This window comes from Esox lucius, chromosome 2 (assembly GCF_011004845.1).
Source record: "Esox lucius isolate fEsoLuc1 chromosome 2, fEsoLuc1.pri, whole genome shotgun sequence".
NCBI classification, from domain to species: Eukaryota; Metazoa; Chordata; class Actinopteri; order Esociformes; family Esocidae; genus Esox; species Esox lucius.
In genome coordinates, this window is record NC_047570.1 from 4,585,803 (window position 1) to 4,613,656 (window position 27,854).

Consider the following 27,854-nt stretch of genomic DNA (forward strand, 5'->3'; position numbering starts at 1 on the left):
ATTATGAGATTTTGTGTCAATGGTATTTCCTCATACTTTCATGCCTTTAATATCAAATTACACTGTAATTGGGTTGAAAATAATGAAATAATTATATAATAGAAGGTAAAAAATATAGGCACCCCCAAAAAATTTGGTTCTTCAACCTAGAAATGAAACACTATAACATAAAAGATAAAAACCCAATATAACGGTTCCTTTAGTTTAATGACACAAAACGGCCAGCAGGTGGCAGCACTAGATCGCTAGTTACGTTTGGACTTATATATTTTATAAACTCAGAAAAATTACCAACTTCTTCCCAAAAACTCAAGAACATCCCCATACTATTTTGACTAAATATTAATTTTTATATATAATACAAACGATGTATTATGGTTCAAAACATCATATATAGTGATGTACACGCATGTAATATTCATAGTAGTGTACAAATGAGCCTTTCTAAGATGCATTGGCAATGTCGTTGCCTGGTGAAAGGTTCTCATAGCAACCCAAACTATACAACTATACAACCCATATTATACACGGAAAACCCCAATTATACACGGAACGCTTCAGGAAAGTGGCTACAAATAATATACCATTGGAATCGGACGATTATGGCGAATCTATTTTTCGAAATATTTATGCAAATGAGCACTGTCCGCGGTATCGCGGATGTCGACTATGGATGGTTAATGAGAAATTGAACAGGTGTTCCTAATAATCCTTTAGGTGAGTGTAGATAGATATATATAGAAACACAAAATATGTTTCGAACCAACAATATTCAAATCGTAAGACGGGCACCCTACCCACCGCTCCACACAGGGTATATGGATATCAGGGAACTAGTAGAGGCCTTATCAAGGTCGCTACAATATGGAATAAATGCATTTTGACGTTACACTGCATGTTAGGTATCAGAGCACTGGGGTTAGGTTAAGACATCACAGCACTGGGGTTAAGGTTGGGGTTAAGGTTTGGGTTAGAAGAAAAAAAACACTTGTAAAATTGATGTTGTAACACCACCACAGCAAGTTCCTGTTTGGTGCAGTGGGTAGAGCACTCTGCTGCAGAGCAGAAGGTCCCTGGTTTGAAACATGGTGTATTGTTTTTTTTTTCTGGATTATTATTGTAACATTACTTTACCTGACATAATATAGCTTATGAATTTAGCTGTCAAAGATTTATGTAAAATAGGCTGCGTAGTCCCATGAGACCAGGTTGGATTTGCAGACCTCTTACTGCATCTCAGGGTACTGTGCATGCTTCAGCAGTAAGAACTTTGAATCGAAATAGCATTTAAAGAAGAGTTGCTTGGAAGGAGCCTCCACTGTCTCACCCCTGCAGTCAGGCATGATCGTGGGCATGTCAATATCTGGGGCATCTTATCCTTCTATGGCCCTGGTCAGCTGTACATCAAGGGACCCATGAATTCTGAGGTATGCCAGGGTATTCTTAAAGAGAACATCAGGCCATCAGTCAAGGAGCTAAATCTATCCTCAAAATGGGTCTTCCAGCAAGACAACCCAAAGCATTGAAGCAAATTTACCTAAGAATATCTCAGGAAAAAGAAGATTTGTGTTTTAGATTGTCCTTAATCCAGTCAAGATCTTTCTGCAGGAAGCTGAAACTGGCAGTACATACCAGACACCCCTCAAACTTCACTCAAAGTGTAGAAAGGCCAGGCAAAAATCCCCCCCAGAAATGATGTCCGAGACTGATTAGTGGCTATAGGAGACGTTTGCTCTGTTATTGCTGCTATGGAGGTTCCACAAGCTATTGACAGGCTTACATATTTTTTCCCCACACAAAATCAACGTTTTTATTAAGTTAACCACTTTTGTTAAATGCAGTGAAAATATACTTAATGTTTTCTTTCACATTATTATGAACCGAGATATAGATAAGGGTTGTGTGAGTGTATTATTATTAAAACATTTTTCTGTGTGCAGATCAGTCATCATCAATGGTGTCAACCAAATCAGTGGTGAATACTGTCATTATTAATGTCAACTAAATCAATGGTGAATACTGTCATTATTAGCATTATTTCTGCACCCCCTCTTTTCTCCCTTTTTTTTTTCTTTTTCTAATGCATCATTTCACACTCAATCACACAAACTCACACATAAAAGATACAAAGTACAGACAGACAAACACAATAATATGTAAGTGCTGCGATGTCCCTTGCTTTTATATCCGGAAGATGTGAGGGCCCATGCTCCAGGAAAACGAAAAAACAATCGGCACTTGGGTTTATGCCCCAACCTCGAGTGAGACTAACAATGTGTGCAGTTGGGAATCCAGTGCATTTGTCTGACTGACACTCGACAACCTCCCCGGACCTGGAAAACACATGTTCTTGGTCTAGTCATTATGCTATTTGTTCAGCACAGGTCCTGTTTCTGGGTTATGTACACATGTACCTCGGGTATATTGTGGATTGTGACCAGATGCCTGTCTTAGGTTGTCCCTATATCACAGTTGGGATCTTACCCAACATTGGCTAACCAGCCCTCTTCACTGGTCACACTTCAGGTTACATATTGGGGAGGATTGGAGGATGTAATATATGTTGCAAGAGTACTTCTCGAGGAGCCCGTAGCACACAGCAGTTTTATCATATGTTAGAATAAAAAAAGGTGCACCACCCACATGCCGCACATCCGAAGTCCCCCAGACCACGAGCCAAAACTGCCATCCGACTACAAAAATTTGGTGTGAAACAAAAAACATATTGCCTGTTTAGACACACTTGTATAGTAAAAGATGTATCTTTCTGAGATTACCAGCGGAATCTCAATGGGATTAATCCATCATTTTTATTCACAAATAGATACGTACGTACATACATACATTCACGATTTATACACACATTCTAGTTATTTAATTAGTTCCATCCCTCTAGATTCCAAAGAGGTGACCATCTTTCCCAGTAGACTAACATGTTTTTCATTACCAGCTGCAATATACAGTATTTCTCGGTCTTGCTATGATTCTTTACAACATATTTTAATCCGTCGAGGCTCAAGGCGTCCACCGATGCAGTCATGAAAATGAATGTTTTTCCGAGGAGTAGATTCATGTTTTCAATTGATTGAGCATTGCCTCTCAGGTCACCCAATATGACTCTCTGTAAACTAACTTTCCGTGTGACTCTGTGACGGGCAACTGCTCAAGTCCCCATAATCTAAGCATTTTCTTAGCAGAATTCTGTACAACAATTTAAATTGAAAGGGTCTCAGAAACTCATCAATAATTGTTTTAAATACTAATCCATACACTTGGTGCCATGAGATTGGAATATCAAAAATATTTTCCCAAATGTTTTGATTACTGTAGGGTGCTGCAGTCAGATTTTTTGTAGCAAGATGGAAGGAATACATTTTATGATTTATGTTAGTCCGGTTTATCCATGCATGACCTTTAATAGATGGGCGACCAGGACATTCATTGCTTTCTAGTGTGTGTTCTTTTTTCATTTGTCTGCTATGGCTGCAATGAGTTGATTTATACCTCTGAAGTGAATGTTTCACCATTATGCTTGTTTGAGTTTCTCATGAGTGATACTTTTCCTGTCTTTGTTCGTGATATCTTTAAGAAACAAGATACCCTTCTAATAAAAACATTTCAATGGAAATTGGTTTATTTTTAATTAATATATTTGAGTTTAGCCATATAATTTGGTGTAAGATTTATTCTTTGGTGTAAATATTTTTTCACAGGACTTAAACACCTTTGTGTATTAATTTCAAACAAAAATGTAGTGGCCCGTTGTAGCCAATTTTGTCTAGAGCACTGAATTTAGGCAATTCAGTGGACTTAGCTTTTTAAACAAATGTAACCACACATCCTGCCTCTCCACCACTCAAATTTGAGAATGAATTTTTCTGCCAACTAAAGTAATTAACAATATAAGCTGGCTGGAATTTCACTTCACTAATGGTATATCAGTACATCATGGTGTTTGTATGCTAGCACTCACAAATGTACATTGTTAAAATTGTACATTGTTTCCTCAAATAAGCCCCCTAGAGCAAGTGAGATTTATTATTTTAGGAGTCCTCAATGTATTGTTTACCAGTAGAGGTTCCTGCATGCTCCGGCAGTACTGAATCCAACAATGGAAATAAGTCAAACTTGATCAAATTGTCACAGTTGTATATGGTAGACAAGATTTAATTACCATAACATGTTTTAAACGAATATGCTTGCTCTAACAAACTGCTATTTCAATCCACTCCTGCACTTTTTGCTTATTAAGTTTTATTTCCATATAAATGTTAACAATTAGCCGAGTTTCTTCTGTTAACGGTAAATGCCATTTTTTTTGTTTTGCAGGTGTTCCCATTTGTATTTTCACAGATGTCCACAATGATCACCGAGGTCCTGCATGCTTTTCCCACACTTTGTCCTGCCTCATAGTGACTGGATTGCTGCTGACCAATTACAAAGGCTGTACATGTCAAAGTTGCCATGACTTAAAGAAGTCATCAATCAAAAATGGAGAAAAAGAAAATGTGCCCCCGTCTGCTGGACTACCTGGTGGTGGTGGGAGCCAGGTGATGACTTTATCGGGTTGGCTGGGCGATATTAGTCCACTCCCAATTTTCTTTGACTATACCACATTTGATGCTTTTTAGTTTTTTTTGCATTTGAAATATGTCACTATTTCTGAGGCTCACTCTCTCTGCATCCAATCTTCCAGGCAACCCAGCACCGACAGTGGGTCCCAGACCCCCCAACTCCTCCGCCGCTATCCACTGGAGGACCACCCGGATTTCCCTCTGCCACCGGATGTGGTCTTCTTCTGCCAGCCTGAAGGATGCCAGAGCATCAGGCAGCGGCGCGTCAGCCTGCGAGATGATGCCTCTTTTGTCTTTGCACTAACTGACAAAGACTCAGGCATCACACGTTATGGTATCTGCGTGAACTTCTACCGCTCCTTCCAGCGAGGTGGCCACCACCGCAGCCGTGACAAGATGGGTAGCAGTGGGACGGTTGCCCAAACGGAGGAAGCGACCAGCGAGAGCTCCGATGGTAGCAGTGGCGGCCCCGCTGCTTCTACGTTGCCGCCACCTGCTGGTTCTGACAGCGGGGGCACATCTGTGCCAGGCACGGAGCCAGGACTGCCTGGCGGTGAGCCAAATGCGGGCAGGTCTAGACACAAACGCAGCTCCGCCAAGGTGGTCAGTCGGAACCGCGACAGCACTCTGACGTCGCTGTGCATGATTAGCCACTATCCCTTCTTCTCCACGTTTAGGGAGTGCCTGTACATTCTCAAGAGAATGGTGGACTGCTGCAGCCAGAGGTTGACTCAGCGTGCGGGCCTGGCCCGTGGAACTCAAAGGTGAGACCTGTTCGTACCACCCTAATAGCGTTGTGGTTTCCATCATGTTTAGGAGATTTAGTTCAGTCAGAATCCTTCCAATGACAAACATATCCCTTATGAGAGTCTTGGTAGTGAAATGTCATAAGTGAGTCTGCATGGCTTTTACTTACCTCTTGTTAAATTTCCTTGTAAATGATTCAGGAAATGTGTGGTTTCACTGCTCTCTCCAGACCTGCACACTGGCACATGCCCCATCATGCTGTTGTCAGCTGGTGTTCATGCTAGGGAACTGATGAAGATCTCTGAACATTGTGCGCATGCACCTTACACTCCAAGGATATGGTGTCATTGCTATGCATAACCACTTCTTACAGTTGGTGAAAATAGTCTTTAACACATTAGATTGTTAGATTGTGTTTTCTCTAAAAGACAAATATAAAAAATAAGGCTTACTATATGAGCCAGTCCTCTTTTTTTGTCCATTTCTTGTCTAAAGGGACTATAGTAACAGTTGTTGCTAAGCTCTGTAAACAAGAAACCAGTCAAGTTCAGCCGGCCCACAATAGAAAGTGTTGCCATCTTGAGATTTGAACCCATGTCGTCCACATGAAAGGCTATGTTGTTAACCACTACACCACAGAGCTATATATTTTCTGGGTGTCAGTATAGCTTCTTGTCTCTATCCAGAACAAATCCTCTTTTTCCACTGTCCGTTTTAATAGTTAATTGGCCATTTGTGTATGACATTGATACAGTTAAACTGACTTAATGTTTCTTACTAAGTTTACCTCCACCACAAATAGCAGCTATGTATGGCGTTTGCCACTGCCCGCTTTAACAGCGTATTAACCAGTAATAAGCATTACTGGTATCTACTAACTTACTGGAATAGTCATAAGAATTGAGCAATTGCTAGCGAGTCTGCCAAAGCTATTTCATTTCATTCGTGAATGACATTTATACAGTAACTATCAATAAAGGCAACTAACTTTTTCATCAAGTGAAAAGGTGAGAGAATCGTGGAATCTACCAGAGATAATTAATAAATGTTGTTGCTCTCAGTAGAACTTAGGTCTTCCACATGAGAGGCACTCTTTTAAACTACTACGCCACAGCATTACATATTTCAGCAGTCGCTAGGGTCCATTGAGGATTGCATTAAACTGACTAACATTTCTTATTAACCCTATACAGTTTCAGTTAAGGCTTACTATAACGTAACTACTGTATGTTAAGCCAGCAAATGTGTTTGTCTATCCTGACCCAAAACGCATGCATGGATGCATACTTCGAAAATTCAGCATGAACAGTCGCAATATAACCGTAAACTGTTTTATTTCAGGCTTACTATAATGCAGATACTAACGGAAGAAACTGATTTAAAATGTACGTTTTCTGTAAACCTGTTCCTGATATTTAGCTACTTTAGTTGGTTACATTGGTCCTTGAGTGTATCTGTAAAAGATTCTATCTGACTTATTTCACTGTGTAAAAATAAACTTTTGGCAGCGGTGATCCAGGTGTACTGCATAGCAGTGATGTTGCCACTATTACATTAGCATGCACCTGTTCATTTTAATGAAAGCAGAGCGAAAGTACACTATGTTCCAATCAGTCACAATTGTGATCAAGCATAAACCCAACTTGTTTACAAACATTTCAGTATTTCAAACAAAAAGCAACATAGATTTCATGTTATGGTTACGAGTGGGCTAATGTTAGCATAATTGTGGGTCTAAAATATCTGGGAACTGATTGTAGTAATGTGTGTTTGCGTGGCATGGTAACAGGGTGAGGGGGAAACCTAAGGGCCGTACTATATTAACAGAATGAATGGAGCCAAAGAGAGAGATTGTTGAAGCGCCGTGTTAACGGGAAATGGGGTGGTTCCTTCTCATTAAAACGAATGTTGCTGAAAATAGGATTGCAGCTGCTCAACAGTTTGTGGTCTCCTTTGTCATATTTTTGTTTCATAATGCGTCAAAAGATTTCAATGGGTGACAGGTCTGGACTGCACGCAGACCAGTTTAGCACCCAGACCCTTTTACTGCGGAGCCATGCTGTTGTAATGCGTGCAGAATATGGTTTGGCATTGTCATGCTGAAATAAGCAAGACCTTCCCTAAAAAAGACCTGTATATACTGTTCAGCATTAATCTTGGCTTCACAGATGTGGACGTCACCTATGCCCAGAGAAGGTGGCAGCTTTTCCTGATCTTCTTTATATATAATATCTTCTTTGCATGGTATAGTTTTTACTTGCGTTTGTGGATGCAGCAACATACTGTGTTCACAGATGAGGATTTTCGAGAGTGTTCCTGAGCCCATGCAGTGATGTCCACTACAAAATCGTGTCTGTTTTTAATGCAGTGCTGCCTAAGGGCCCCAAGATCACACCCATCCAATATTGGTTTTCAGCGTTGTTCCTTGCGTACAGAGATTTCTCCGGACTCTTTTAATGATATTAAGTACCGTAGATGAGATCCTCAAACACTTTGCTATTTTACTTTGAGAAACGTTATTCATAAATGTTTGCCCTGTTTGCCTGTGCAGTCTTTCACGGATTGGTGAAACCTGCAGGATGACTTTGCTTTCTTTGATATGAGAATGTGACTTTACGTTCAAGCTTACAAACAAATCTGATTAAACGAATAGGTCAGTGGTATGTAAAATAAAACACTGTATGAATAATCAAATACACTAAACAAAATTATAAATGCAACACTTTAGTTATTGCCTCCATTTATCATGAGCTGAACTCAAAGATCTAAGACTTTCTCCATGTACACAAAAGGCCTATTTCTCTCAAATATTGTTCACAAATCTGTCTAAATCTGTGTTAGTGAGCACTTCTCCTTTGCCGAGAGGATCCATTCACCTCACAGGTGTGGCATATCAAGATGCTGATTAGACAGCATGAATATTGCACAGATGTACCTTAGGGTGGCCACAATAAAAGGCCACTCTAAAATGTGATAAGTTCCCTTGGATGTTTTTTTGGGGTGTTGTATGAAGCTAATAACACTGGGAGCATCTAGGGAATTAGAGGTCTCTGAGTCTTCCAAAAAGGTTTCCACTGATTTTTGTCTTAATTTTTTTAATATACACTCACCTAAAGGATTATTAGGAACACCTTACTAATACTGTGTTTGACCCCTTTTCGCCTTCAGAACTGCCTTAATTCTACGTGGCATTGATTCAACAAGGTGCTGAAAGCATTCTTTAGAAATGTTGGCCCATATTGATAGGATAGCATCTTGCAGTTGATGGAGATTTGTGGGATGCACATCCAGGGCACGAAGCTCCCGTTCCACCACATCCCAAAGATGCTCTATTGAGTTGAGATCTGGTGACTGTGGGGGCCATTTCAGTACAGTGAACTCATTGTCATGTTCAAGAAACCAATCTGAAATGATTTGAGCTTTGTGACATGGTGCATTATCCTGCTGGAAGTAGCCATCAGAGGATGGGTACATGGTGGTCATAAAGGGATGGACATGGTCAGAAACGATGCTCAGGTAGGCCGTGGCATTTAAACGATGCCCAATTGGCACTAAGGGGTCTAAAGGCTTGATGGATCCATGTTCTCATTCTGTTTACGCCAAATTCTGACTCTACCATCTGAATGTCTCAACAGAAATCGAGACTCATCAGACCAGGCAACATTCTTCCAGTCTTCAACTGTCCAATTTTGGTGAGCTCGTGCAAATTGTAGCCTCTTTTTCCTATTTGTAGTGGAAATTAGTGGTACTCGGTGGGGTCTTTTGCTGTTGTAGCCCATCCGCCTCAAAGTTGTGCGTGTTGCGGCTTCACATGCTTTGCTGCATACCTCGGTTGTAACAAATGATTATTTCAGTCAAAGTTGCTCTTCTATCAGCTTGAATCAGTCGGCCCATTCTCCTCTGACCTCTAGCATCAACAAGGCATTTTCGCCCACAGGACTGCCGCATACTGGTTGTTTTTCCCTTTTCACACCATTCTTTGTAAACACTAGAAATGGTTGTGCGTGAAAATCCCAGTAACTGAGCAGATTGTGAAATACTCAGATTGGCCCGTCTGGCACCAACAACCATGCCTCGCTCAAAATTGCTTAAATCATCTTTCTTTCCCATTCTGACATTCAGTTTGGAGTTCAGGAGATTGTCTTGACCAGGACCACACCCCTAAATGCATTGAAGCAACTGCCATGTGATTGGTTGATTAGATAATTGCATTAATGAGAAATTGAACAGGTGTTCCTAATAATCCTTTAAGTGAGTGTAATCAATATGGGTAGAAGTATTGATTGTTATAGATATACAGCGGGGCAAAAAACTATTTAGTCAGCTACCAATTGTGCAAGTTCACTCACTTAAAAAGATGAGAGATCTGTATTTTTCATCATAGGTACACTTCAACTATGAGAGACAAAATGAGAAAAAAAATATCCAGAAAATCACATTGTAGGATTTTTTATGAATTTATTGGTAAATTCCTCAGTAAAATAAGTATTTGGTCCCCTACAAACAAGCAAGATTTCTGTCTCTCACAGACCTGTAACTTCTTTATGAAGCTCCTCTGTCCTCCACTAGTTACCTGCATTAATGGCACCTGTTTGAACTTGTTATCAGTATAAAAGACACCTGTCCACAACCTCAAACAGTAATACTCCAAACTCCACTATGGCCAAGACCAAAGAGCTGTCAAAGGACACCAGAAACAAAATTGTAGACCTGCACCAGGCTGGGAAGACTGAATCTGCAATAGGTAAGCAGCTTGGTGTGAAGAAATCAACTGTGGGAGCAATTATAAGAAAATGGAACACATACAAGACCACTGATAATCTCCCTCGATCCAGGGCTCCACGCAAGATCTCACCCCGTTGGGTCAAAATGATCTCAAGAACGGTGAGCAAAAATCCCAGAACCACACAGGGAGACCTAGTGAATGACCTGCAGAGAGCTGGGACCAAAGTAACAAAGGCTACCATCAGTAACACTGTACGCCGCCAGGGACTCGAATCCTGCCGTGCCAGACATGTCCCCCTGCTTAGCCAAGCCATGTCCAGGCCCGTCTGAGGTTTGCTAGAGAGCATTTGGATGGTCCAGAAGAGGATTGTAAGAATGTCAGATGAAACCAAAATAGAACTTTTTGGTAAAAACTCAACTCGTCATGTTTGTTGGAGAAAGGATGCTGAGTTGCATCCAAAGAACACCATACCTACTGTGAAGCATGGGGGTGGAAACATCATCCTTTGGGGCTGTTTTTCTGCAAAGGGACCAGGACGACTGATCCGTGTAAAGGAAAGAATGAATGGGGCCATGTATGGTGAGATTTTTTCGTGAAAACCTCCTTCCATCAGCAAGGGCATTGAAGATGAAACGTGGCAGGGTCTTTCAGCATTGTTTTGATGATTTGGACTGTATACTTCAGCTGGTCTTTAAAATGTTGTGGCCATCAAGGGGGCATCGATCAGAATGCAGACAAGATGTTCCCTTTAGATGATTTATTAGTATAAACGTTTCAACGGGCATTGGTGGGTGTGGTTCTAAAACAAAGATACAGATACAAATCAGTAAATGAAGACTACATAAATGCCAACTAGCCATTACATGCTTAGCAGGTATATAATAAACAAACACACAATCAAGAGATTAAATTAGTTTCGTTATACAACTTAAATGCAGTAGTACACTTTCTGCCTGTTTAGAGGTTAAGTGCTGCAAATTCACTGCAACAATACCCAACATTCTAAATAGCTAAAACATAATGATAAGATTCAGAATTCCTCCTTGATGTAAACAACGTTACACATGGTGCAAGAACAACCTAAATATTTCAAATGTAGATATATATAAGGCTTGTAAAGCAACACCTCCATTAATATATATGCTGCAGTCTAAACAATTAAACATGTGGGCAGTGCGAGGCTCCGCCATTATACAATAAGGAACAGCAACATGCTGCGAACTCGTTACAGCACAATGAACAAAGCGTCACTTTATAAGGTAAACGAACAACAACATCTGTTTTACTTACTGGTAGTTGCACGCACACAATTGTAAGGACTTAGATATAATAACAGTAACACTATATAATAATAACTATAAATCAACCGCACAGTTTTCCAACGTCAGCTCCCTCTTCCTGGTTTTCTTAAAACTGAACTTAAACCATCTTCCTCAGTGAAAAGCCGAGCGCAATGGTGCTCCTGATTGGCCAATTCTAAAACAGCCAATTTACCTGCCTACAAGGGTCGTCCTTCGTAACAAGCATGACAATGATCACACCGCTCGGGCAACAAAGGTGTGGCTTCGTAAGAAGCATTTCAAGGTCCTGGAGTGGTCTAGCCAGTCACCAGATCTCAACCCCATAGAAAATCTTTAGAGGGAGTTGAAAGTCTGTGTTGCCCAGCGACAGCCCCAAAACATCACTGCTCTAGAGGAGATCTGCATGGAGGAATGGGCCAAAATACCAGCAACAGTGTGTGGAAACCTTGTGAAGACTTACAGAAAACGTTTGACCTCTGTCATTGCCAACAAAGGGTATTTTACAAAGTATTGATATTAACTTTTGTTATTGACCAAATACTGATTTTCCACCATAATTTACCAATAAATTCATAAAAAATCCTACAATGTGATTTTCTGGATTTTTTTTCTTCAGTTTTGTCTCTCTCAGTTGAAGTGTACCTATGATGAAAATTACAGGCCTCTCATCTTTTTATGTGGGAGAACTTGCACAATTGGTGGCTGACTAAATACTTTGTTGCCCAACTGTAGCAAGTAAACCAATAATATACATAATATAAGCGATTTTACAAAGAATAGGAAGGGGAATGTGAACAATATGGGTAAAAGTATCGAATATTATAGATCATCTTCCAGACGGCAGCAGTGTGAACAGACCATAGCCTGGGTGGCTTTATTCTTTGATGATATTCTGTGCTTTCCTATGGCATCGTGTATGGTAGATGCCTTGCACGGAGGGGAAAATGGCAGCCGATGACGCGCTCTGCAGACTATACCCTCTGGCAGGACAGTAATGCTGCCTGAGAGTATGTTCTCAATGGTGCACCTGTAGAAATTGGTGAGACTTTTTAAAGACATGCCAAACTTCTTGAGTATCCTCAGGAGACTGTTCCTTGTTGATATGTTAACAGATGTAACCCATTGAGGAGTGATTTTTAAATTTTTCATAGTAAACTTGTAGCTTTGAGATGTAGCTCCGGTCTCTGTCCTTTCTTGATTCACTCGGTTGAATTGTGAGAATAAGTGCAACTAATCAAAAGTAAATACTGGGGTCCTCCGCAATCTGCAACAACACTGACGTAGCTTGTTGGGGATGCCCGGTGTGTGGCTGCACCAGGGCCTTTGGTGGGTAGGGGCCCGTGCCTGGCCTCAATAATAATAATTTTCTTGCATCTATATTTTATGTTGTGTTGTTCTGTGTGGTTATCTTAGTCAGATGTTGGCTGCGAGGTTAACAAAGAAATGATCAGTCTATAATTTTAATGGTAGTTTTTATTTGAACAATGAGAGCCAGAATAACAACAAAAACATCCAGAAAAACGCATGTCAAAAATGTTATAAATTGATTTGCATTTTAATGAGTGACACAAGTATTTCGACCCCCCTTAAGACTTAGTACTTGGTGGCAATTCCCTTGTTGGCAATCACAGAGGTCAGATGTTTCTTGTAGTTTCCAGGTTTGCACACATCTCAGGAGGGATTTTGTCCCACTCCTCTTTGCAGATCTTCTCCAAGTCATTAAGGTTTCGAGGCTGATGTTTGGCAACTCGAACCTTCAGCTCCCTCCACAGATTTTCTAAGGGATTAAGGTCTGGAGACTGGCTAGGCCACTCCAGAACCTTCATGTGCTTCTCTTGACCCACCCCTTTGTTGCCTTGGCTGTGTGTTTTGGGTCATTGTCTTGCTGGAATTCTCATCCCGCACCCATTTTAAATGCCCTTGCTAAGGGAAGGAGGTTCTCACCCAAGATTTCACGGTACATGGCCCCATCCATCATCCCTTTGATGCGGTGAAGTTGTCCTGTCTCCTTAGCAGAAAAACACCCCCAAAGCATAATGTTTCCACCTCCATGTTTGGGGATGGTGTTCTTGGGGTTATAGGCAGCATTCCTCCTCCTCCGAACACAGCAAATTGAGTTGATGCCAAAGATTTTGATCTCATCTGACCACAACACTTTCACCCAGTTCTCCTCTGAATCTTTCAGATATTCATTGACAAACTTAAGACTGGCCTGAACATGTGCTTTCTTGAGCAGAGGGACCTTGAGGGCGCTGCAGGATTTCAGTCCTTCATGGCGTAGTGTGTTACCAATAGTTTTCTTGGTGACTATGGTCCCAGCTGCCTTGAGATCATTGACAAGATCATCCCTTGTAGTTCTGGGTTGATTCCTCACCGTTTTCGTGATCATTGCAACTCCACAAGGTAAAGATCTTGCATGGAGCCCAGACCGAGGGAGATTGACAGTTCTTTTGTGTTTCTTCCATTTGCGAATAATCGCACCAACTGTTGTCACCTCACCAAGCTGTTTGCCAGTAGTCTTGTAGCGCATTCATGCCTTATGTAGGTCTACAATCTTGTTCCTGACATCCTTGGACAGCTCTTTGGTCTTGGCCATGATGGAGAGTTTGGAATCTGATTGATTGATTGCATCTGTGGACAGGTGTCTTTTATACAGGTAACAAACCGAGATTAGGAGCACTCCCTTTAGCACTCCTCTCAGTTTGTTCGTTACCTGTATTAAAAGCACATGGGACCAAGAAATCATTCTGTTTAGGAAACTTCTGACATGGGTTTTTCACAATTATTTTGTTGTTATTCTGTCTCTCACTGTTCAAATAAACCTACCATTACAATTATAGACTGATCTTTGGACAACATACAAAATCAGCAGGGGATCAAATAATTTTTTCCCCCACTGTATATATATTCAGATTTTCCTGGCTACCTAGGGGGTGTGGCAACTGCTTTAGGACAACGGTTTCTTTGTAGGCTACTGTATTTGAATAATAAGCTGATAATATTCAATTGTATAAGTTTTATTTAAAAGGCATAAGGTCACCTTTTCATATTATTTATAAAAATAGACTATTGGCTTCATTGTATGTGGTTATGTTTTAATATTTAAAAAATAAATGGTCAAAATACATAGTCAAAACATTTGTTTGGTTTAAATTATGACATAAAATGAATGGATTAAATTTGGAGTGGCAGTGTTTTTTTTTGTTTTTTTTTCTTTGAGTGGAGAGGGCGATGAGTATAATTTCCAACAACTCTGCTTGCATACAGGTGGCTTTAAATTCCTCATTCTTCTCAGAGTTAAACCTTTTGACACGTCTAACATTATATGTGAATAAAAATCTGTAGGTAATCAGTTTTATCTATCAACTTATGTTTTGGTTTTGTGGTCGGTATTTATGTTCCAGGGCTGAAGAAGCATATATAGACAATAAGTAAGCTGAGCCAATGCTTGAATTCTATTATCACTACTCATTAGACATGTTTACCAAATAACATATTACTGAATACAATGACAAATGTTGATTGCACAATTTTTTTGGCCCAGGCTAGTTGTTAAAAGAGGAATGTTTGCCCCTCAGAAGTGAAACAGCCTAAGGTAGAATTAGCAAACTAACAGACAGGCCTGCGTTATTAAGGTTTTGTTTGTTCCGGTTCATTATTTATTATTAAGTTCCTGCTGTAAGAAAAAGTGTAAGTAACCCTAATATGCATGTATGCAGTTCTACACATGCTAACCTTTTAGTTAATATTGTTAGGGTCTACACCCGGGCCAACACACGCACACGAACACAGTTGACATATGTATGCATTAGCATATGACTACCAGGCATATACAGTGTTCTACTGACAGAATGAGGTCTCTGACTGCCTTGCGGGAGCAGCTGCAGTGGGCGGCAGCCCGGGGCGGTGCTCTGATGAGCTAATAATTAATCTACTGCCTCCCTCTCTCCCTCGCCAAAAGATGCCAGGTCTTCATTCCGAGTGAACGTGATGTGCGAAAGGGTGCGCTGGCGCTTTTAGAGTGAAGGGCTGTCTACCTATCTGCGGCCCTCTTAAGAGGCCTCTTGTGCATTTGCCTTTTGCACAATCATCGTACTATTCACCAGAATGGTGTTGTGTCTGTGCGAATGTATTCTAACATTTCAATGATGTGGCTTTCCTAATATTTGGGCGATGTACGTGACCAGTTGGAGTTGTGATGGTATGAGATTGGGTCAATTCGACCAGGATTCTAGCTGGAAATGTTTGAATGTCTGATAAAAGTATGACTTGTTGACTCTCCCGTATGTCACAGAGGGCCCTCCATGTGAATCTAAACCCCTCCATGTGTTTCTGTTGACTGATGTGCCTTCTGCCAGAGACACCATGTGGCGCGTGTTCACGGGGGCCCTGTCAGTGGAGGAGAAGGGCAGCCAGCTGCTTGCCGATCTGCGGGAGATTGAGTCCTGGGTCTACCGCCTCCTGCGATCCCCGGTTCCCGTGGCGGGCCAGCGGCGTGTGGACGTTGAGGTGCTGCCCAGCGAAATGCAGCCGGCTCTTACATTTGCCCTGCCTGACAACTCTCGGTTCTCCATGGTGGACTTCCCGCTGCACCTTCCGCTGGAGCTGCTGGGTGTTGACGCTTGCCTCATGGTGCTCAGCTGCATCCTTCTGGAGCACAAGGTGAGAAGGGTGTTTTGAAGAGGTTCTTCCTTAGAAATCGACCGCAATAAAGTACATTTATTTTCCATTTACAACGAAGTGTTGGTCAAATGAAGTTCTAGTTGATTTGTCTCCCAGGTGGTCCTCCAGTCACGGGACTACAATGCTCTGACCATGAGTGTCATGGCGTTTGTAGCCATGATCTACCCTCTGGAGTACATGTTCCCTGTCATTCCACTGCTGCCCACTTGCATGGCCTCGGCTGAACAGGTACTTGAGTCCAATAAGCTTCCATTCTAGTACAGTAGTTGAGATTATTGAGATTTTTTATAAAGTAGTAGGAGCCAGGTGTTGCAGAGGTGCCGGCCAAGAAAAGTGAATATCTCTTTCTGAGTGACTGACTGACTACCTACCCCTTGTTACATAGTGTAGTAGTTAGAGACGGACTGCCATGCAGGGGACCGGTGTTCAAGCCTCACCACAATCAAAACAAATTATGCATTAGGATTTGTTCAGGATAGACACAACTTCACAGGCTACAAACTTCAGTAGCTATGTAAGCCCAAAATAAAACTATTTACCGTTATATTGCTACCATCTCTGGAGGATTTTTGAAGTACCCATCCGTGCATGCTTTTTGGGGTAATATACACTGATCAGCCATAACATTCTGACCACTGACAGGTGAAGTGAATAACACTGATAATCTCGTTATCATGGCACCTGTCAGTGGGTGGGATATATTAGACAGCAAGTGAACATTCTGTCCACGAATTCTGTGTGTTAGAAGCAGGAAGAATGGGCATGTGTAAGGATCTGAGCAACTTTGACAAGGGCCAAATTGTGATGGCTAGATGACTTGGTCAGAGCATCTCCAAAACTGCAGCCCTTGTGCGGTGTTCCCAGTCTGCAGTGGTCAGTACATCAAATGCGGTGAACCGGCGACAGGGTCATGGGCGGGCCAAGGTTCATTGATGTACATGGGGAGCGAAGGCTGGCCCATATTGTCCGATCCAACAGACGAGCTACTCTAGCTCAAATTGCTGAAAAATGTCATGCTGGTACTGATAGAAAGGTGTCAGAACACACAGTGCATCGCAGTTTGTTGCGCATGAGGTAGCCACAGGCCAGTCAGGGTGCCCGTGCTGACCCCTGTACCACTGCCGAAAGCGCCTGCAATGAGCATCAGAACTTGGCCACGGGGCAATGGAAGAACGTGGCCTGGTCTGCTGAATCATGTTTTCTTTTACATCACGTGGATGGCTGGGTGTGTGTGCGTTGCTTGCTTGGAGAACACATGGCACCAGGATGCACTATGGGAAGGAGGCAAGCCGGCGGTAGCAGTGTGATGCTTTAAGCAATGTTCTGCTGGGAAACCTTGGATCCTGCCTTTCATGTGTATGTTACTTTGACGTGTACCATCTATCTAAGCATTGTTGCAGACCATGTGCACCCTTTCATGGCAACGGTATTCCCTGATGGCATTGGCCTCTTTCAGCAGGATAATGTGCCTTGACACAAAGCAAAAATGGTTCAGGAATGGTTTGAGGAACACAACAACGAGTTCAAGGTGTTGACTTGGCCTCCAAATTCCCAAGATCTCAGTCCAATCGAGCATCTGTGGGATGTGCTTTACAAACAGGTCAGATCCATGGATGCCCCACCTTGCAACTTACAGGGCTTAAAGGATCTGCTGCTAACGTCTTGGTGCCAGATATCACAGCACACCATCAGAGGTCAGTGGAGTCCATGCCTCGATGGGTCAGGGCTTTTTGGTGGCAAAAGGGGGACCTACACTATATTAGGCAGGTGGTCATAATGTTATGCCTGATTGGTGTAAATCACAACCCTTAGGGCAGTAAAAGAGGAGGGGGTTCTCTCGTCTTTTCACTTGTCGAACAAGTCAGTTATCGTCACCTATATTATTAGTTATGAATGAAAGAAAAATGAACATTGTTGTGCCTTGAAATAAAATAGCTTTGGCAGTGTACAGTTCATCCTCAGTCTCGCTAGCAATTGCTCAATGCTTATGACTATTCCATGTAGTAAGTTTGTGGATACTAGTAAGCCTATTTCTGGCAAATAAGCTGTTAAAATGGCAAGTAGCAAAAGCCGTACATTTCACAGATGCTGTTTGTGGTGGAAGCTTAATAAGAAACGTTAGTCAGTTTAACACAATGTTTAATGGTGTCTAGCGTCTAAATATTCAAACTTGGTGTGATGTTAATGCGTGACAAAAATTATCTAATGTCGAGACGCTATACCGACCCTTGGCCCATGTATATCTTAATGGTGTAGTGGTTAAAGCCACAGCCTGTCACATGTGAGATCCAGGTTTGAATCCAGAGAGGGCAACAACATTCATCCCTTCTTAAGGCAGGCTGGCCGAACTAGGCTTGCCTGGTTCCTTTTCTTGTTTTTATTTATGCATATTTTGTGGCATTCTTCCGTCCCCTTTTTTTTGCAATTTGTAACTACATGCAGGAGAGGAGATTCCCTAGCTGAGCCTTGTGTTGCTCAAGTGGTACTGTATGGTGCCTACTGTGCCAAAGTTCTGAGTTTGATTCCCCATAGGCCCCAGTATGGAAATGTATGCAGTCACTTCTGTAACCTGTTGACCTGGATAAGTGTCTGCTTAATGACTTACATACTAATTGTAGTGTTACATGAGATTAGAATGTATGCCTGGTGGATTTCTAGCCCGTTTACTATAATTTACAGTGTGAGCTTCCTGCTTATCTTGCTCATATTTGAGCGTGATTTTATGTGCTAGTGATGTCATACAAATGTTTTTTTCTTTCTTTTTCTGAAGCTCCTCCTCGCCCCTACCCCTTACATCATAGGCGTGCCCGCCAGCTTCTTCCTCTATAAGTCCGATTTCAAAATGCCTGATGATGTGTGGCTGGTAGACCTGGATTGTAATAAGGTCAGTGTGCCAATGGGAGGTTCCTTTCAGCATCCCATCCATTTTCTCCACAGTTATGCTTTTTTTCCACTCATATCTATTTTTGTCTTCCACAGATCAATGCTTTCTCACCATAGATCTTAGCTATTTATCAGCTAATGCTATTTCCCACCCCATCTGTTTTCCAAAATGTTAGATGTTTAGACACTTTCTTTCAATGTTTTTAAGTTTACTGCTTTATCCCATTTGGGGGATAATTTTTTTTTTATGTAGGATGAATTGTTAGGCTAAATATTGAATGACAATGCAGGTGGTAAAATTATATTCCTCGTCATTCAAAACCAGTGCAGAAACGGTCTGCAGTGTGAGTCCTTCGACTCAGTGTGAGAGCATCTGTGTTTTCATTGCTAAAACCTTCAACCACATCCAGGTCAAATTTTCTGGTGAATGCTACTGTACAGTAAGGGAAAAAAGTATTTGATCCCCTGGTGATTTTGTAGGTTTACCAACAAAGAAATGATCAGTCTATAATTGTAATGGTAGGTTTATTTGAACAGTGAGAGACAGAATAACAACAGAAAAATCCAGGAAAACACAGGTCAGAAATATTATAAATTGATTTGCATTTTAATGTGTGAAATAAGTATTTGACCCCTCTGCAAAACATGACTTAGTACTTGGTGGCAATACCCTTGTTGGCAATCACAGAGGTCAGATGTTTCTTGTAGTTGGCTACCCAGGTTTGCACACATCTCAGGAGGGAATTTATCCCCCTCCTCTTTGCAGATCTTTTCCAAGTCATTAAGGTTTTGAGGCTGACGTTCGGCAACTCGAACCTTCAGCTCCCTCCACAGATATTCTATGGGATTAAGGTCTGGAGACTGGCTAGGCCACTCCAGGACCTTCATGTGCTTCTTCTTGAGCTACTCCTTGTTGCCTTGGGTCATTGCCTTGCTGGAATAGCCATCCATGACCCATTTTCAATGCCCTGGCTGACAGTACATGGCCCCGTCCATTGTCCCTTTGATGCAGAGAAGTTGTCCTGTCCCCTTAGCAGAAAAACACCCCCAAAGCATAATGTTTCCACCTCCATGTTTGACGGTGGGTATGGTGTTCTTGGAGTCATAGGCAGCATTCCTCCTTCTCCAAACACAGCAAGTTGAGTTTATTCCAAAGAGCTCGATTTTGGTCTCGTCTGACCACAACGCTTTCACCCAGTTCTCCTCTGAATCATTCAGATGTTCATTGGCAAACTTCAGACGGGCCTGTACATGTGCTTTCTTGAGCAGGGAGACCTTGCCGGCGCTGCAGGATTTCAGTCCTTCACAGCGTAGTGTGTTACCAATTGTTTTCCTTGTAGGTCTACAATCTTGTCCCTGACATCCTTGGACAGCTTTTTGGTCTTGGCCATGGTTGAGAATTTGGCATCTGATTGATTGATTGCTTCTGTGGACAGGTGTCTTTTATACAGGTACCAAACTGAGATTAGGAGCAGTCCCTTTAAGTGTGTGCTCCTAATCTCAACTCGTTACCTGTATAAAAGACACCTGGGAGCCAGAAATCTTTCTGATTGAGAGGGGATCAAATACCTATTTCACTCATTAAAATGCAAATTGATTTATATCATTTTTGACATGGGTTTTCAGGATTATTTTTTTGTTATTCTGTCTCTCACTGTTCAAATAAACCTACCATTAAAATTATAGACTGATCATTTCTTTTTCAGTGGGCAAATCAAATACTTTTTTCCCTCATGTGGTTATATGTGATCCAGTGCTTATACTTGGTGGCTTGCTACAATTGGCCAATTTAATTATGCTTTGTTCTGCCACAGGTGAAAGCACCCACCAATGCAGAGCACCTACCCCCTCTTCCTGAGCCTGAATCCACAGAACTGAAGAAACACCTGAAACAGGTAAATATAGCTGAGCATTTTTTTTTGGGGGGGGGGGGGGGGCGGCATCAGTTAACACTAGAACCGCCAGGCCTTTCAGACCCCCAATATCTGCCAGAGTCGAACGCCATTCGACGTCATTAGCATACTAATCATCCCTATTAGCATACATGTTCTCCTCTGCAGCATCACCATCCAGCCAGAGCATCAGTTCAACTACTGGGTTGTTATCAAATTATATAGAATAATCAAAAAAAATTATGAATTGAAAATAATACAAAGAACGATTATTTCTAAGAACACAGGCATTTTCAGTTGTTTATTAGGGCCCTATAAATGTACAAAATGAAAATTACACAGCCAATCTATAGGTGACATTAATTGTCTATAGGTGACATGAATCTCGAGTTGATTTCTATGCCAATGCATAGCTCTAGATTACTGGCATATAAGATTTGTCTATAGGTGACATGAATAAGTTATCGAAAAACCAAGAGGAGTTGTTAGAAAAAGACAACTTCTAAAATTAATAGGCTTGGTGAACGGCGCGTCTTTGCAGGTCTCTTCCCGGGTTTGTAGTGGGGCTATCGAGTTGATTTCAATGCCAATGCATAGCTCTAGTGGTAAGGAATATAGTTGGTATTTCGTTTTGTGAATAATTAATTTGCTTAATACATTTGTAGAATATTATTCTTTAGTAAAATAAGCAAAGAAAAGTCTGAGAGAAAATTCAAAGATAGGATGTGTGTGCGATTTTGTTTATCTTTTTCTCCTAATATAAAAACCAGTACATTTTTATGCCTTTGTTGAATTGGTAATTGATGACTGGTAAACAATATCCTTCGTATTTCGTTTCGTGAATAATTATTTAGCATAATACATTTTTACATTTGATGAATTAGCCTACACATTAAGCCGAATCTCCTATTGAAAAACAGTAACGTGTGATAAGTAACTTATATCGGTGGTATTATGTTTCAATAATAGCCTAATCAAGTTTTTGAAAGGTCATGGAAATCTGATATTTCATTTGTAAGTTTGTTCAAATTCAACCAAGGCTCTGATCATTCATCTGGGAGTATCGCACATTCTTCCACTGAAGTCATGCATTCAGTGAGGGGTGATTAGCGCCTAGGTACCATTTGGGTACCAAACGCTATGTGCCGTAGGCTGTTGGCAGATTAAGTCAGAAAACAGGTTAAAAATACTGGTAAATAGTCTTTAAATAGTTTTCTGTTTGTCAGTTTAGAATTCTGACAACGGAACACTAATATAAACCTATTTAGGAAAAGTAATAGAAGGAGGAAGGTGTAGCTATCGAAATGGCAGTTTCATTTTTATTACAAACTCAAACTCAATTGGTGTAGGCATTTGGCGGTTCTAGTGTTATAATCAGTGAATGTAGTACTCTGCAATATTATGTGTTAGTGTTTTATTCACTTTTTTATGTTTCAAGATAATTGAATTATTTGAACAAGCTCATTGGTGTCCTTGTTCTCTAATCGTCCATCTCATACTATGCATATAGTGTGGGAGCATTGGGGAGTTGAGCATTGTCTTAACGAAACAAGTGTTTTTTCTTTTTCTCTTTTCTTTGCATGCGCTAGCTCTTGGAGGTAAAGCAGATACTAGGTCTTACTTTCTGGGACCTCAGTAACAACTCTAGTATGATAACTAACAAGATTGTAGATTAGAAGCTGGTCCTGATTCAGAACCTTATCCTTGACACGTTTTGCATGTTAGTCAACCATTCCACTGTAGAACTACAACACAGTTTAGCATTGGTACTGTATGGTGTAGTTGGTAGAGTGTGCTGCTTGAAATGCCAGGATTGGGGATTTGACGCATATGTAAAAATGTATGCACATATGACTAAATCATTTTAAGAAAAAAATAACATTCTGTGGACATCTGTCACACCCCACCCCAAATCTTTATATCACAAGCTAGTGTTAGTACATTTTGCCCCTAACATTGCCCAATATTTTCATCATCTGCATTTAGAGTTTATTAGAATTTTTATGTGCATATTAACCACACAATGTTTTATGAAGAAAAGGGATGCAAATAAACATTGTTAAAATAAACAGCAAAACCTATTAATCTTCAATGTGGACAATATTTGCTACATCTGAACCTTTAAAGCATCTTAACTCTTCATCAGTCATCATTCATTGGTTGTGTATTTCTCTAAACTTAGTTCCCCTGATTTTACCATGTCATTTAGACAATCCCTACATTTCACAGTTAGTTGATATGTTTTGAATCAGAACCAGTGATGTATTTGTATGTGATTTATTTGCCCCTACACCCATGTGTCGTGTGATTGAATAAGATGAGGCAAGGCCAAAAGTCTGTTCTGGTAAGAAGCAAATTTAAAGAATATGGCTGAAGGTTCTGTTATGGAAGGTTTAAATCAGTTCTAAGTTCTCCAACACAGAAACTAACTAGTGTAAAGGAGGTCCCTGCAGTACCTCACAGGGAGTGACATCAGCATCTTACAAGTTTTTTGTTTAAGGGGAGAACATTTGTTAAGGGGTGTATGGATGGTGTAAACACCCCCAAAAGCGAAAAATATTTTTATAATTTTTCTTTATTGTCAAGAGATCTGCTCCTTTCTGTGTCCTAGTATCATCTCGCCACTGGTTATACTCCCAGATGGTAATCCCACAGTTAATCCCCTAGACTTCTTCAGTGGCTAACCTTTGATGGATGTGGCGCGGTGCATTACTATCCCTTTTTTGTGTGCTGTTTTTTTGTACTCATCTTTACGTGTGTCTGTCTTGTCTCTCTCACTTCTGTGTCATGGTTTGACCTCTGTAAAACATGTTTTTTCTCTTGCACTTCTCTCGCTGTACCTGTCTGTCATTGTTCCTCTAATGTATTCAGACTATGTCCCAATTCTCCAAAATGGCACTTCTTTCCTTTCTCCCTTTGTCTGCAAAAACCCATTTGAAAGGCTGTTGTGTAGTCATGGTTCCCATGTTGCTTCAGCATCCCAACCTTTTCAGTAGTTTAGTAGTCAGGACTAAGGGGAGATTGGGAAAATAATCTATTTAAAAGGAATTGGACACATAGTCTTTTGTCTTTTGTCATGTCCTGTTTAGGGCTGCACGATTAATCAAAATCATAATAAAATCGTGATCTGAACATGTGCAGTTTCTATACTGCAGAAACCTGTGATTTGGGGTTTTATTTTAACCTCAATCCAAATAATAAGTTATACTGATGTGCTATCCTCGCTATAGTCATGTTCATATTTTTATAAAGTTTATTAGATTTGATTTTAGAATCTGTTTGCCTACTTGAAAATAATCATTCAGATTGTTATTAAAAAGGTTGGAGCCTGTCAAGCGAACAGCACAATTTTGTCTGTCAAAACATACAAGCGTTCTTACGTCTTTCCCTATGTTTTGCTATTTTAAGATAATAAACGTTTACTATTCAAATGTCGAGCTGTTTCTCTTGAATCAGTCAATCAATACATTGTTCTCTTTACGCCTGTCACTCATCCCAATTTATTAAAAGTGAGTTAAAGTGTGTATTGAAAACATAAATTTTGAGGAATTCTCTCTGAGGCTGAAATAGATGAAAATGAATGGATTACTATTCTGTTCTTAAAATATCCCATAGACGCTATATTAGCTGTGCAGGCACTCTACAGCATATTCTAATTTTGATCAGAAACATCAAAGATGCACACTGCAAAAGAATAGTGCAGAGTAGAATGTGCAGTTAGGGAGAGGAAGAGGAACGTTTAAGAAAATTAATCCAGAGGACATTTAGTACCGTAAAATAAGTAATCTTCTGTTGTTTGGGAATATTTTGGATTCCTGAGAGATGTCACAAACTAATGTAGTATGCAAAACCTGTAAGACGGTGGTTGGAACAACACAAGGCAACACAGCAAACTTATTTCAACACCTGAGACAGTGCCATAGGTACTTGCTTGAAAAATTTGTGGCAAAGAAGTCTCTTGACAAAACATAAATAAATCGCATACCCAGCCCAGACCAACCAAACAATAATCAGGGGCAGCGGAACTGTTTCATGACGGTGGTTGTGGGATTTGCTATTTTAATGGACATATTGGTAAAGATGTAATTTAACTCTAAATATGCACAGTCATACCAATAAATTAGGTCACTTTTTATTTATTAGTCTATAGCAAAAGCTATAGTCAATAGAGCATAGAAGAAAATCGCCTAACAAAATTATCCTTTACACTATAGAAAAGCGTTGCCTACAAGCTATAAACATTCACATTTATAACTGATATGAAAAGTGCAGTAATTAAAAATCATTAAAATAGTTAACAGTAAGACATCAAGTCTGAGAAACGTAATTTGAATAGTCTAGACACTATCCTATGAAATGGATAGGCCTAAGGCATATACAAAGTGTAAAAAATTGCCCATGGAACACTAGAGAGAATGCCCAAGTTATCCTAATTTGCATATTATGCTATAGGCTACTCATTTTTTATTGAATTGAATTCGGAAACTCCCAAAAGTGGGTTGTCTGTTTTTATACAGTTTACATGTTCAGACAAAATACTTCCAACAATACATTACTTTTAATATTCTACTCAATTTTTATTTTGGGTGGGCTAGGCAGGGTTACTGCTGCACCACACACAACCCTACAGCCGCCGATCTTGTCAATAATCCCTTCATTTGCCAGCGTAACTCCATGTGAGAAGAGCTTACTGAGACATAAAGCAATAACAGAGCCAGTCACATTATTTAGCCAAAGATATGCTCTAAACCACATCAAAAGGACATGTTAATTGTTGTTGTTTATCGTGTTGCAAGTCAAAACGCAATCGCAATGTCAAGCAAAAAAATCACAATATGATTTTTTTGTCCATAATGTGCAGCCCTAGTCCTGTTCCAATCCTGCTCAGCGATTGGTCTGCTCAGCCTTTCATGTGATCGTGTTCCTGGCATTTCTCTTGTTCTCCTCCCCTTCCCAAGTGTCTGGTTAGGTTGACCGTGATCACCCAAAAGCAGATCTTCTCTTCTGACAATAAGGTTCCTAATTTTTCCTTCTGTGGAATGTGCCATGCTCCTTGCACGGATAAACTCCCTCACCAAACCAAAATTTTTTATGTTGCTTTATTTATTGTTTTCATTTCTCAAGTTTCAAGTTGTTGAGATATAGTGGCCGACTGGAAACATAGACACCTATATCATTCATTTGCAGACTTTCCACTGGCTGCTTTGTTCTGGCTTGAGCATGCCTGATTGTATGTGCATCTCTCTTGTCTTCAGTTAGTTTTTGTAAACAAACAGTGTATATGCAGCCATTTGCTGTAAAACATAGGTTGTGTCCAGGATTGACCCTGGCCGTCAAAGCATTCATTGTGCTAATTTCCTGCCAAACACTGAATGAGAGTCTGCAGTGATCCCAGAATAGTGAATTCCCTCCCTTGTTACCGCTCCTTCCCATGTCCTCTTCCAAATGACGCTCCCATTTCAGGCATCAGCAGAAAACATTCACTACTCTGATTAACTTGCAGGGAAACCAGCTTTGCACATTTTGTCCCTAAACACTGGTCAGCTTATAACATTAAATGCCGTTGAACCAACCCAGCATTTCCCTTATGCTATATTAGTTATATTTTTAGTATTACTATTATTAGTATTTAGTATTATTAGAAAACATAACAATACATAAGGCATCACTAAGTTAAAAAATATGAACAAATAGGCTGTAATAACCAAAAGGAAAAGCTATGACTTCCTAATGTTTTTTTAGTTGTTCCCCAATCTCCTGTACTTCAACACAGCATCATTTTGAACTCCAAAACAGACAGGTCCACACTGGTCTTTTCAAGACCACTATATTGCGCCACTGTTTAGCTGATGCCTTACGTGAGAGTGCCCCCTAGTGAAGGTGGAGGACCCCCTCCTCTCATCTCTACTGCAGTGTGTTGGTTAAAGCCTCTCTACTTGCTCTAGGCCTTGGCCAGCATGAGTCTCAACACACAGCCCATTCTGAACCTGGAGAAGTTCCAAGAGGGCCAGGAATTACCCCTTCTGCCACCTGGGCGGGAAAAGGCTTCACCCTCCTCAACAGAGTTCAACCCTCTCATTTATGGCAATGACGTGGACTCTGTGGATGTGGCCACCAGGCAAGCTTCTCGTTTCACTTCGTCCCTTTTGAAGTACTTTTTTATAATAATTTGCATGGTTGTAAAGTTCCATTAGAAATGTAAGCCCAGTTGAATAATCCAGTTAGGACCTGATGTACACTTGTACTCCTTGTCATTTAGTTCCTGATGACTGCAGATAATTTGCGTATGCACGACTTCAGGATTGACCTTTGTTCCCACTTCCAAAATTTCCTAATAATTTGTTTTAACAAAATTATGCCATGCAAACAGTTTTATGTTTGCTTTTTTTATTGTCATTTAATTAGTCAATGAAGACTGACTGTTCTTTGCTTCCTATTCCAACAGGGTTGCAATGGTGCGCTTCTTCAATTCCCCCAATGTGCTCCAGGGTTTCCAGATGCACACACGCACACTGCGCCTTTTCCCCCGGCCAGTTGTGGCTTTCCAAGCCACATCCTTTCTGGCCTCAAGGCCCCGTCGTTCAGCCTTCGCTGACAAGCTGTCACACACCCAGGCAGTAGAGTACTATGGAGAGTGGGCCCTCAACCCCACTAACCTGGCTTTTCAGAGGATCCACAACAGTGAGTCACCCTAGTTCACACACCTGCTGTGTATCATGCACTGGCTGATGCTTTGTTTTTCATTTCCGAACCATCATTTGCCAGATTTTATATTTATAGTTTTGAGTTTAGAGAAAAAAGTATGTTATGGCGTGAAGTGCAGTACTGAATATTTCTATGAGCAATACACACATTCTTGTTTGTCTGTTTTCCACAGACGTGTATGACCCATCCTTAATCGGAGACAAGCCGAAGTGGTATGCTCACCAGTTGCAGCCTGTGTTCTACCGTGTATACGACAGCAGCTCTAAGCTAGCTGAGGCCATGAGTGGACCCCTCGAGGATGAGGCCAATGATTCTGACCCCACAGATGATAGGTAAAAACCTC

At 40.8% G+C, this 27,854-nt stretch overlaps 1 protein-coding gene across 41 annotated transcripts in view; it reads left to right on the top strand.

The window, feature by feature from the left end:
* Window positions 1-27,854, top strand: part of madd (MAP-kinase activating death domain) — a 91,942-nt gene that overhangs the window by 29,570 nt on the left and 34,518 nt on the right. For 27 of the 41 annotated variants that reach the window (XM_034286804.1, XM_034286837.1, XM_034286797.1 and 24 more), the window contains 11 exons: window positions 4,330-4,550; window positions 4,697-5,338; window positions 15,707-16,010; window positions 16,128-16,259; window positions 18,802-18,915; window positions 20,729-20,809; window positions 22,396-22,404; window positions 25,765-25,821; window positions 26,752-26,924; window positions 27,252-27,487; window positions 27,684-27,843. In XM_034286804.1, coding sequence (XP_034142695.1) covers window positions 4,492-4,550; window positions 4,697-5,338; window positions 15,707-16,010; window positions 16,128-16,259; window positions 18,802-18,915; window positions 20,729-20,809; window positions 22,396-22,404; window positions 25,765-25,821; window positions 26,752-26,924; window positions 27,252-27,487; window positions 27,684-27,843 — 1,967 coding nt within the window. In that variant the 5' untranslated portion in view covers window positions 4,330-4,491. The remainder of the gene's footprint in view (window positions 1-4,329; window positions 4,551-4,696; window positions 5,339-15,706; window positions 16,011-16,127; window positions 16,260-18,801; window positions 18,916-20,728; window positions 20,810-22,395; window positions 22,405-25,764; window positions 25,822-26,751; window positions 26,925-27,251; window positions 27,488-27,683; window positions 27,844-27,854) is intronic. The other 14 variants (XM_020054146.3, XM_034286888.1, XM_020054143.3 and 11 more) reach the window with 2 other exon arrangements.